Source organism: Hevea brasiliensis, chromosome 17 (assembly GCF_030052815.1).
Source record: "Hevea brasiliensis isolate MT/VB/25A 57/8 chromosome 17, ASM3005281v1, whole genome shotgun sequence".
Taxonomy (NCBI): Eukaryota; Viridiplantae; Streptophyta; class Magnoliopsida; order Malpighiales; family Euphorbiaceae; genus Hevea; species Hevea brasiliensis.
Genome location: NC_079509.1, coordinates 53,430,713 through 53,443,581, shown reverse-complemented (window position 1 = coordinate 53,443,581; position 12,869 = coordinate 53,430,713). Strand labels below are relative to the sequence as shown.

At 31.5% G+C, this 12,869-nt stretch overlaps 1 protein-coding gene across 1 annotated transcript; it reads right to left on the bottom strand.

Annotated features, from left to right (window-relative positions):
- Positions 1-5,321: 5,321 nt before the first annotated feature.
- Positions 5,322-9,251, bottom strand: LOC131175561 (probable terpene synthase 6). Its single transcript, XM_058140188.1, has 7 exons — positions 9,085-9,251; positions 8,283-8,556; positions 7,766-8,138; positions 7,383-7,601; positions 6,370-6,508; positions 6,007-6,255; positions 5,322-5,679 (listed from the first exon to the last, which is right to left on the bottom strand). Exons 1-7 carry the CDS (start codon positions 9,232-9,234, stop codon positions 5,371-5,373), a joined length of 1,713 nt encoding a protein of 570 aa, XP_057996171.1. The 5' UTR covers positions 9,235-9,251; the 3' UTR covers positions 5,322-5,370.
- Between the last annotated feature and the right edge of the window lie 3,618 nt (positions 9,252-12,869).

Sequence of the window (12,869 nt, the reverse complement as noted above, 5' to 3'; positions counted from 1 at the left end):
TTGGGCTACCTTGTTTGGTTCTCCTTTGGGTTTCTGTCTTACTGTTAAGGGAATTTCCTCTTTTCAAATTGGTGGAGTGCCTTGCAACAAAGGGTGTCTAATCCTGATAAGTGGGAACTTCGATTCGCTAGTCTTATCTGCTGGTATATTTGGAAAGCTAGAAATGATATGGTCTTTAATTCTAGTGTGCCTCCCCATTCTTAAGATTGCAAAGGCTAAGAATACCCTTAAGGAAATGATTTTCATAACTTTTTCGCAACAGCATTCTTTGTTGGCCCTTTCAAATTCTATCAGAAATCGATCCCAAAGATGGCTGCCTCCTGGAGCAGGATATTTTAAAAATAATGATGATGGTTCTTATGATTTAAAGACTACTAAAGCAGCTGTTGGGGTTATGTGTCGAAACTCTGAAGGAGAATTGATGGATGGCTTCATGGAGTCTTCATATTGTTCTTCATCTCTAGCAGCTGAAGGGAAAGTTCTAAGCGCAGCATGCTGATTGGCTTCCACTAGAAATTATGTTCCTTGTATTATTGAGCTAGACTCTTTAAAGATAGGGTCTTTGATTTTATCTAACGAGTCTATTTTGCCTTGGGAGTTTGAATCTTTTTTTTTTGGATGTTCGATCCTTTTTATACAGATATCCCTTGGCCTCACTAGCTCACATAGATAGATCAGCAAATCAATGTGCTAATTGGGCGCCTAATCAAGCCTGATCTAGTTCGTTTTATGCTGGTTGGATTTCTAATCCCTCGTCAGAGTTGGATGATGGTTAGCTGGGGATTCTCCCCTTTCTTGAATGAATTAGTTTATCTTCTTGAACAAAAAAAATTACAATTAATGCCATTAATTTAAGGTTTTATACGCCAATTTAAATAAATAAATATGAATCATTCATTCATAAAGATAATAGTACATAGTAACTTACATATAAAGTAAAACATATATATATAAATAGCATTAAAATATATGTTAGAGATCTGACGAGCCCAATGTGCCTAGGAGAATCTCTTTTGATAGGTCTTATAAAAGAAATACACTCATAGGGTTGATACCATATCTAACCCAAAATCTTAAGGTAATAGAAGCATAGATCTTCCCACTTATATATCTCTCACTCATCTCATTTTTCTTCAATGTGAGAATTCCACACTTGTATATTCCCAACAAACTTCCTCAAGCGTGAATTTCTTTTATATTGGCCTTATTGAGCCCGCTCCCCCTCAAATGAAAGTCTTTTTCTCAGCTCAAGTATTACAGTGTCACCAAGAGCCTAATTACTTTACCAAACCCACTTGAGCATGTACCTCTAAGAGTTATGTCGGAGCCATCACATTTTCTGCCATCATATGTACAATGAAGTTTTCACTCTATCCGTTTGCTCTTCTTCAGAAGTGTGTCTTCCTACTCCATTGAGCCTACCAAGAGTCTCTCGACTTCTCTCATCCTCCTGTCAGAGCACTACGGGAATCACTGACCACCGCCTTCATACTCGTCTCTTATCGAACCACCGGCTCTAATACCACTTGTTAGAAATCTGGAGAGCCCAAAGAGTTTAAGGAGAATCCTTCTTGATGAGTCTCATAAAAGAATACATTCATATGTTTGATACTACATTCCACCCAAAACTTTAAGACAATGAGTGCATGGATCATTTTCACTTATATGTTTCTCACTCATCTCATCTTTTTCTGATGTGAAAATTTCATACTTACATATTCTCGACAATAAAAAACTTTCTGAAAAAATTATTTACTTTCTTAAATATTTTCTAATGTTTAAAAATAATCTAAAATTGCAATTCGTTAGAAAAAATGCGCTCCACTGGATAGCTATTTATAGCCTCAAAATCATCATAGGAAAAGATAACACAACTTTTCAGAAGACATAACACCAACCTCTCTCATGAAGAAATAAATCACATGAATTGTGACAGATTTAACAACATGACTAAATTCAATGGTAATATATATATATGTTCAAGATGTCAACATCGCTGCTTTCTTTTTTAATGTCTTTTCTCTATTATAATTTACGAAACTTGACCATAATGTCTTGTCCTATGGTGTGAGACATGGGTGCGACATACTTGACAGCAAATTCAATTTTCCAATCCCCCTCCAGCCGCGTTGAAATCAACTTCCATTTTGTATGTGACAAGGCTGCTAAATAGAGTTTAGCACTACATATACTCCCTTATTTTATGTATAAATCAATGCAAATAGAGTTTACAGAATTCAATTTAACTCTCACACAATCATGCTTCATCTCTTTTTCTTTTGAAAATGATTTTTTTTGAAATTGAAAAGAATTGAATTCTTTCATTGAAAATATGATAATTGACTAAAAAAAAAGAAATCAAATGAATTTAGTTTTATAAAATTCTAGTTTTCAAATAGGAGGTTAAATTTGCAATTCATCAGAAAAATATGCTCCACTTAATAGCTATAATAACCTCAAAAATATCAAAAAGAAAGATAACACAAAACATTTCAGAAGAAATAACACAAACCTCTCATGAAGAAATAAAATCAAATGAATTTTGGTGGATTTGACAACAGAACTAAATAGCAATAGTGTGCATAATCTAATGGTAGGTGCATATATATCGAACTTAGAAGACTCAAGTTCGACTCTCCCCTCCTCCTATTTATGTAATTTATCTATTTGTTGATATCCAAAATACCCTTAATTCTTTAAATTATATATATATATATGTGTGTGTGTGTGACAATCGCTGCTTTCCTTTTAATGTCTTTTTCCTATTATAATCTACAAAACTTGACTGTATATGAACTTGAGATTTAATTTTATATTATTTAATTAATTACGTATTGCAATTTGTTGCATAGTTGAATAAGTCATATATAATAATTAGTTAAATTTTCAAGGAAATCTCATTAATTTTTTTTATTTATTTTAAGAGATTTGCCATTTATTTCGGCTTTAGAAGCTCAAGAACATTATTTGGAGGTCAACTATTTAATATTACACTACAATATATACCGAAGGCGAGTAACAGCTGTAACAGCCCGATCCATCTCTAGTTAGTATTGTCCGCTTTAGCCCATGGGCCTCACGAATTTGTCCCTTGGGAGGTTTCATTCCCAAAAGCGCTCTAACCAGGTGAGGAAGGCTCCCACATATATGGCCCAAATCTTTCATTCCCGTTTCGGATGTGGGACACGAAGTCCACTCCAGTGCATAGCTGGTTGAACGAGCACTTCCCAACCCTATCCCTAGGTCGTGACAAGCCCACCAGCTTCTGCCTGGTGCGTTCTCGCACCACACACCGTACTAGAGGGAGTCCAGCTCTGATACCGAATTGTAACAACCCGATCCATCTCCAGCTAGTATTGTCCGCTTTGACCCTTGGGCCTTACGAATTTGTCCTTTGGGAGGTTTCATTCCCAAAAGCGCGCTAACCAGGTGAGAAAGGCTCCCACATATATGGGCCAAATCTTTCCTTCTCGTTTCGGATGTGGGACACGAAGTCTACTCCAATGCGCAGCTGGTTGAACGAGCACGTCCCAACCCCATCCCTAGGTCGTGACAACAGCTTTCGATTCTATGTAAGTTTGGTGGGTCTTTTTTTTATTTAATTTAAATTTATTTGTCATAATTAGGGTTGTGCATGGTTCTCTAGGTCCCAGGCTGAAACAAAGAACCATACTGAACGAACAAGAGCAACACTAATCCAAAATTAATTATTTTGATGCTTTGATTCGATTATGGTTCTTTATTAAGAATCAAATAGGAACCATACTAAAATCGAACTAGACCCATATACCAACCCGAGAATCGAATTTATACATTTGTTTTTTTTTTATTCTTTTAGATGCACTAAAAAATAATACTTTCAATATAATTATGTATATTTACATATGTATGCATAACTATAGAATAAATACAACATAATATTAAATTTCATTTCTCTATCTTTTCTTAATAATTTTAATTATAAATATATTAAATTATCTTATAATTCTTAATTATAAGTGTACTATTATACTGTATATATACTTAATTCATAATTAAATTTGTATCTTATAATTAAATATAATATAATTAATAAAAAGCTAAAAGTCATATTATATAATATAATTGTACTAATATATTATTTAATATGCTTAATCCTATATTATATATGTACATTATAGCTAAATATTATATAATTTAAAAATACTAAAATATATATTATATAATATATTTTATAGTAATAATCCACTTTAAAACTTAAATGTTAATTCAAGTATGATGTTTTATGAAAACAATTACATAAAATTATTTTAAGAATCGATAATTGAATTAGAACCATCTCAAATCAAACTAGAACTGAAGGAATGAGAGTCATACTGAACCAGAACTGAAACAACGAAAAATCGAACTGAAACTAAAATAACAAAGAACCAAATCAGAATCATACCAAAATTTCAATTCAGTTCCGATTCCTAAATAAATTCTAAACCGAAAATGCAGACCACTAACCATAAATATATGAATTTCATATTCATGGCTAATGCTATTAGCTATGAATTAATGTCTCAGTGATATTAGGTATAATAATGGGATGCCTAGCTACAGGTGACAATGTAAGCGCACGTCAAAGAATTGGCAAGCAAGAAGCATTGTCCTAGATTAGGTGTATTAAAGTGATCTAGTAATCTGGGTTTAATTGGATAGTGTTATATTAAGTTTTTCCTAACTTTATTATTATTATTATTATTATCATTATCTTTGCTTATGAAAAAGCCATAAGAGAATTAATCTGTGATTGTTTGTGAAACTGAAACACCATTGGAGAGAAGTAGAGAAGTGATGTTTAGCATTATTGTTCGAGTTGTTGTTAAAAAAAAAAAAATTTTAATATTAAATTTTTATAATAAAATATATTAAATTTAACTTTAAATCATTTTTTAATACTTTCTAAGCTATTTTTCTCAATATTAGCTTAGATTTGGTTAAGATTCTTGAAAACATCATACTAAAAAAGAAATTCTTGAAAAGAAGCACAAGCAACATATGGCAGAATACAAATAAATTTTTAGACAATGATAAAGCGATATAATAAAAATTCCTATAGGCACAGTGTGTATATGTATACATACATATATCATCTATTCACATAATATCTTTCTTTTTTTTTAAGAAACATAAAATTGCACACATTATCAAATTACAAAGCATAGCACCTTAATTATTCATAGTTAAGATGCAGAGAGAGATGACTCATAGTGTTTGGCCTCTCGATCATTTGTTTTATTTTACAACAACTGATATATCACAAAGCAAAGCACACTATTTATTCTTGCCTGCACAGGGACAATCCAAGCCAAGCAGGGGAAAGACATATATACGAAACTCATCGTATTATATATTAACTTGGTCTTGCAAAGGAAGTGGCTCCAGAAGCAATGCTGTAATTTTATCTTTCACACTTGATGGGTTGGTGTAGGAGTCGTCAAGTCTGTAAAAAACCTCTGTTATTCGAGCAAGGTTAACCAACAATTGGAGAATAGGACTTGGCAGAGCAGTTGGCTTCATGCATTCTTCGTTGATGTCCTTCCATGCATTTGCGCAAATTTTAAGAATCTCTTCCACAGCCTTCTTTTCTAAAACATCATGTTCTTTCATGTAGCACTCTACCGATGAAGCAGAGTCTCCTCTCTTTTGCTCAGCCTATATTTTCATACAGTTGAGTTAAAAGTGATTAAATTTCTTAAGCATAAAATGAAATTGGATACATCCAACCCTGATTCGACACCCCACTGCAGCATTGAGACTAAAAATTTTCTCCGTTTATGCCTTTGGGTGAATCAACTAAGGGTTATTTGTACTCTCAACACTTTGGAGCTCAATCTGTTGTAGATCCCCTTATGGGTTGGGTTAAACCAGAGGCTATGAAATCATTTAATAGGCGATAACCTTTTTTGGCTTTTTTTTTTTTTTTCAATTCAAAATGGAAAAGAACGAAATTGGAATTTCGATCTATGTGTTTGTGTATACCTGGTGGGATACTATGTCGTTCTCAAGACGCCCAAGTACCTTGAGAGCTTTGACAATTTTTGGGTTACTTTGAAGCCACTGATATTCCTTGATCCCTGCAATCTTTTCCATTCCTATAAAGCCTGCTGCTACAATTAAGCCATAGCTGCTTGACTCAGAACCATTTTGCAAATGAACATCAAATGTTGGCACATACCCTTCATTAAACCACTGTGCCTCCATGCGATAGGATCTCAACAAGTTTTTAAACTGATGAATTAATTTGCATTATCAAAAGTAAATTAATTAATACCAGCAGCCATAAGCCAACCAAAGAAAAAATTAATTGATTAAGAATATATCAAGAATCTAGACAAATCTTACTTCTTCTTTTACGTAATAGGCACAGTAGGATCTTCCTTCCTTACTCGCAATATTCTCTGTTTCCTCAAAAAGATTCAGTAATTCCTTGTAGAAAACTTTCATGTAATCTGGCAGTTCGTCAGTAGCATCAATACTGCACCTGCTTATATATATAAAACTATTTAGACATCCAATTTCTTCATGGACATAATAGTAAAATGATTATTTATTTTTTACAGTAATAACTAAACTGTAATTTGTATTATTAAAATCACAATTAGTATTATTTGTTTTCTCACATCTTTAGTATCACGGCGAGCTTTAATGCATCACAGTAAATTCACTTCTTGATCGGTTCTTCAACCCGGTTTAATATGGACTATTTTATTGTGTAGCAAAATATAACATTTATAATGGGATCCATATATTAAATAATTGAGACTCACATATAATAAAATTATTATACATATAACTATTATTTTAGAATAAATCTAGCTAAGTTTTTCTGTAAATTAGAATAAATTATTTCATACAATGACTATATATATAATAGATAGATTTTAACCATTGATTATGTTATGATCCACATAAAATCCATTATAATTAATGATTAGCAAAATTATTGAATATACAACGATTGTATTTTATAATTTAGGTGCACCCACACACTTGTGCCTTGAATACGTGATGTACTGTAAATTTTTCCCCAAAGGGCAAATCATCCACGGTAAAACTATGGGCAATAAAGTTATTTAGTTAACATCTTTTATGATTTGGCTCCAAGATTTGGATCATAGTAACAAGTTGAGGAGCAAACTCACTTGCCAACTGAGTTGATTCCTTTTTGGTATTTTAAATGTCTCTGCAAATGTTTTTCACTTAGCATGTTAGATCTTAGGTCGGAGTATACGAGGGCAGCCTACTGACTAAGATTTAATCGGATTTGTCCATATTAAATTGTTGCTGATTTTTTAATTATTAACAAAATTACAGCTTATAAGAAAAACAAAAAAGTAAAGAAAAGGATAGCAAACCTCTCGATAGCATCTGTGAAGGCGTTGACTTCCTTCATTGTAGCATATGCATCGCATGTGTCATCAGCTAGTGATATCATTTTCAAATACTTGGCCATCATCATCCTTGAAAGAGCAAGATGAGGCTCAAACTGAATGGAACACGCCCAGAAATAGATTTCCACAAGTCTGTCTCTTGCATAGGGAAGTTTCTCTGCAAGATTTAAGTCTTTCCACCACCTAAAAAAATTGATGTATAATTATAAAAAATTATTTACACGTGACACATGAGACCTAAGCATTACTATATATCATACGTCTAAATTGCGTCTAGGTAAGAAATATTTATATAGAAAATATATCATTTACACAGTGCCCTTATTATCTCTCAAACCAAAGTTTACCTTGCCATCACCTTGAGCTCCTCTCTCTGCAATAATTGCACTCGATTGAAATCTAATTTTGCAAATTCGAGTAGGAATTCATTTGGAGATTCTTCTTTTTCATAGAAACAGATGTATTGCCATGCCTCTACTCTGGGTACTCCCTTGTGAAACGGAAGGATCAGAGCATTCTTTATACGTTCAGAATAATGGGGTTTTGATTGCATAGCCAATGACTCCAGGTGTGACCTTGTAAATTCAAGAGCTTCATCGAGAATATCTTCTCCATGCACACTCATAAAACTTGCTTCATACAAGCTGAGAATGCCTCTCACATCTTTGATGATGCTCTTCTTGAACTCTCCATTGCTGTCCTTGAATTTCTTGAACACATCTATTTCATAATAATCCTTCACATCATATATATTTTAATGGGAAAAGACATATATTTGATATTTTTACTTTTTAAATGAAATTATTATTATTATTATTATTATTATTATTATTATTATTATTATATCTTTGATGAGGCACTTACCACAAGTCATTTTGAATCCGTGTTGTCTCAAGACTTGAAAAAGGAGAGCTGTAGTGTAGAGATCATAATCATTTTCATCAAAGAGTTGAGGAACCCAGTTAAAAATATGAATTAATTGTTCTTCAATTTCCCTCTCAAAATGATATGATAAACCAAGACGGCATAATAAGTTAATCAATTCAATTTTCTTGATCGGATTACTTGCATCAGCCATTAACATGTCTTTGACCTTTTCTTTGAGCGTTTCCACCCGTCTAGTCCACGATTCATATTCCTGTGAAAGTAGTTTGGGAATTTCTTAAAAATTCATTTAAGTTTGAGGCTTAAAAAAATGAATTAGATATTCATGTAAGTTTGAGGCTTAAAAAATGAATTAGATAATATAGGTAATCTAAGGCTTAATTTTACATAAAATAATTTATATATAAAATATATTTTTCATATAAATTGTTTTTCAAGAAAATGTTTTCCATAAAAATATTTTTCATTATTTGGTTGCAGTATTAAACTATTATATATGTTTATATTATACATATATAAGTGTTTTCACATTTTAATAAGATTGTCAAAGCACAAAAAATGACTTTCAGATTTAAAAAGAAAAAAAATATTTTTTTAAAAAAAATAGCTTAATTTTCCTTTAACTAAAAATATTTTTCATTTATCTATTTTCTGAGCGTGAAAATATTTTCCATGATAATATTTTTTGTAAAATAAACGGAACCCCAATTCATAAGCCTTTTTTTTTAAAGCACAAAAAAAATAGAGGAAACAAAGCACCACAAGACAAAGAGTTACTTACTGAGTCCAGCAAAGAAAAAGAAGTAAAGCTGTAAGAATCCCACACAGGAGGAGGGAACACTGAGAGAATTTTGGTTTGGTCAGTGTTTGGGTGTAAATGAGGTTGCATTTCCATTTTTCGCCAGGAGGAAAGGAAGGAGAAGTATAGCATGTAACTTAGCTGCTTGTATCTTGTTCCAAATGCTTGGAAATTAAAGGCCTTATATAGAGACATCTATCCCTTGGCTGCAAAATATATAATGTCTGTTTGACATTATTGTTAGAGCTAATATCGAGAAAAATAACTTTTTAAATATATTAATCAGAAAGTATTAAAAATTAATTTAAAGTTAAATTTGATATATTTTAATTATAAAGATTTAATATTTAAAAAATAGTGCTTTCTATGATTACTTGATTCCATAAATAGTATAATTATTTTGTTGCAGAAAATAAGAAAATTTCACATAAAGTTATAGCTTATCTCATAAAATTTTTGTAAGATAATTATTTTTTTCGTAAAATAGTTAATTATGAAAATTTTATTAATTTTAAAAGAAATAAAGTTTCTTCATATAAAAAAATACATATAATAGTTTTTAAGAATCTAATAAATAATATTTAATAAACTTAAACGTGTTCTTATAATTTTTTAACAAAATTTACCGTTCATAGTTCAAATCTTTGATTTTTTAAAACAATATTACATGTGATTTTTTATTTGAGGAAATTCTATTTTTCTTTTTATTAAGTTAATAAAATTTCCATAATTAACTAATTTATGAAAAAATATATATATTTTACGAAAATCTAATAAAATAAGTAATAAATTTATGTGAAATTATCTTATTTTCGATATCAAAATAATTATACTTTATATGAATTCAAATAGTTATAAAATTTTTTTAAAAAAAAATTATTTTTTCAACAACAGTTGAACAATAATGCTAAATATTAGTTCTTTACTTCTCTCCAATAGTGTTTCAGTTCCACAAACAACTATAGATCAATTCTTTGGCGATTTTTTTATAATAATAATAATAATAATAATAATAATAATAATAATAATAATAATAAAGTACTTAATATGACACTATACAATTAAATCCATATCAGTAAACCACTTTAATAGACCCAGTCCAATGCATGTTATGTGTCAATTCTCTGACGCGTGCTTACAGGTGAATCACACATTCCTTAGTTCTACGTTCCTCACCTCTTTCTCTCCTTGTGCTTTTCAAAGTGAGCAACCCTCTTTGACTTTAGTTACAGTTCTTTTTTTTTTTTATTTAAATCGAATTCATCGTAAATGTTGACCCCGTGTAGCTCAAAATGAGCATTGATTTTGACGATAACAAAACTCAAACAGAATCTATCTAACTCAACTTTAAAGTGATGTGTAGATTCTTTCTTTCATTCATAAAAAATCGTTGAAGTTGCATCTAAGGAGGAAGAGTACTCAAAGGTATCTCAAGTCAAATCCAAGATGAGAAAGGACAAGATTATGTAAGCCAAAACTCAAGATAAAGGTATGAAAGACATAGAGTTAGAAATTGAGTCTTAGGACTTATGTGAAAAGAATAGATGAAAGTTTAGTCTAATGGAGCTCAAAATTAAAATTTTCTTTTAAAGATTTTTTCTCATCATGACCTTGAATATTGCTATTGGAACATATTTTTTTAAGGTCTAAATCAGATTTTTTAAAATATTACAAGTTGAGACATGCAGCTGTTGACTTAGTTTGCTAACTGGTTTACTAAAATATTAGTTTGCTAATATGTTTGCTAAAACATTAGTTTACTAACCAGTTTACTACTGTTGCCAAAATTTCATTAGTTTGCTAAATGATCAGAGCTGCTCAACTTCGCACAAAAGGACAAAATAACGGCCATTTTGTCTTGAGCAGTGTGTATAACGTTCCAAAAAAGTTTCAAACGGTCTAAAATGATTTGAGACTATAAATACACCTTCTTTACTTCATTTTAGTTTGATGAAAGCTTACATTTGAACTCCAACTTTGATTTTTCATTTATTGCTTTCATTCAAGAGCTTTAAAGATTTTGAGCTACCATTGGCAAATCAACTCATCTCTTCTTTATAGTTTGATTTGTATTGAGTAAGAGTGAGTGTAAAAACATTAAGTTGCATTTAAGAGAGGTTGTACAAGCACCTATTGAAGCTTGAGAGTGTGAGTGCTTGAGATAGCACTTGTCAAGGGTTCAAGCTACCTTGGTAAAAGCTTGGTATTAAAAAGTTGTAAAGGGCTTATGGTCTCTTGCTTTTAAAAGAGCAAATAGTAGAGAGAAGACTCAAAGAGGGTTCTTTGAGAGAGTGGATGTAGGCTAGTTAAACCGAACCACTATAAAAATCATTGCGTTTGATCTCTCTAACCTTTACCTCTTTACTTTTGTGCAATTTAATTTTTATACATGACTTTGAATATTGATTGAATATATTGAGTTGGTATATTTAAGGATTTATGAGTATGATGAGAAATTAGTTGAAAGTCTTGTGATGTATGTTTTGATAGCTATAAATATTGATTAAAGCTTGACTTGCAACTTAGGGACACTTTATTGAAATACATATCACTGTCATTATATATTAAGAAGCACCTAGTTGAACAAAGCCACAATTTTTCAATAGGCTACAAGCAAGGGCCGAAAAATTGTTAAAGTCCAATTCACCCCCCTCTTGGACTATTTTGGGACAACAAATTGGTATCAGAGCCTGTCTCTCTTGCTTAGGGTGTTACAACCTTAGAGTGATCCATAATGGCTGGTTCATCTAGCAATACTGCCGGTATACCCGCACCATTAGCTGAAGGCTACTCAATCACTAGACCACCACTCTTCAATGGCACTAATTATTCATTTTGGAAAGTAAGAATGAGAAATTTCATACAATCTGTAGATATTAATGCATGGAGAATTATTAAAAATGGTCCACATGTTCCTCAAAAGAATGGTCCAGGAACTACAAAAGTTCCAAAACATGAAGATGAATATGATGACAATGATTGGAAGAAAATTTCTATAAATGCTAAAGCTATTAATATTTTGCATTGCACACTTGACCTTAATGAATACAATCGTGTTTCAGGATGTCAATCTGCTAAGGAAATTTGGGATAAGCTTGAAGTTACTTATGAAGGAACTGATGTCATCAAAGAGTCCAAAGCAAACCTTCCTATTCGAGATTATGAGCTATTTGAAATGAAGCCAGGAGAATCAATTGCGAATATGAGTACAAGGTTTACCGATCTTGTAAATCTTCTCAAAGCACTTGGTAAAAGATCTGAGGAAGTTGAACTTGTGAAGAAAATTCTTAGATCACTTCCAAAATCTTGGGAAGCAAAGACTACAGTTATCCAAGATACCAAGGATTTTAAAACATTCACTTATGATGAACTCATTGGATCTCTCATTGCACATGAGATGGTATATAAGAAAGATGAAGTTGAAAATGAGCAGAAAAAGCAGAAAAGCATTGCTCTTAAGTCAAACAAAGATGAAGATAAGAAGAAAGGAGTTGCATTCAAAGCTGACTCTAGTGACAACTCAAGTGCTTCAAGTGATGATGATGATGAAATGGCTATGCTTGCAAGAAAATTCAAAAGAGCTTTCAAGAAGGGAGGAAGCAAATACAAGAAATTCTTGAAAAAGTATACTCCTAAGGATAAACATTTCAAGGAATCAAAAGAAGAAATTGTATGTTATGAGTGTCACAAACCTGGACATATCAAGCCCAAATGTCCATTACTCAAAAAGAAAAAAGGAAAAGAAGATAGAAGCAAGAAAGCTATGA

Coding starts and splice junctions, on each gene's coding strand:
- LOC131175561 (XM_058140188.1), bottom strand. CDS start 9,234: ATGCTATACTTCTCCTTCCTTTCCTCCTGGCGAAAAATGGAAATGCAA. Junction 8,139..8,282: donor CGGATTCAAAATGACTTGTG/GTAAGTGCCTCA, acceptor ATTATGAAATAG/ATGTGTTCAAGAAATTCAAG. Junction 6,256..6,369: donor CCTATTACGTAAAAGAAGAA/GTAAGATTTGTC, acceptor TTAATTCATCAG/TTTAAAAACTTGTTGAGATC.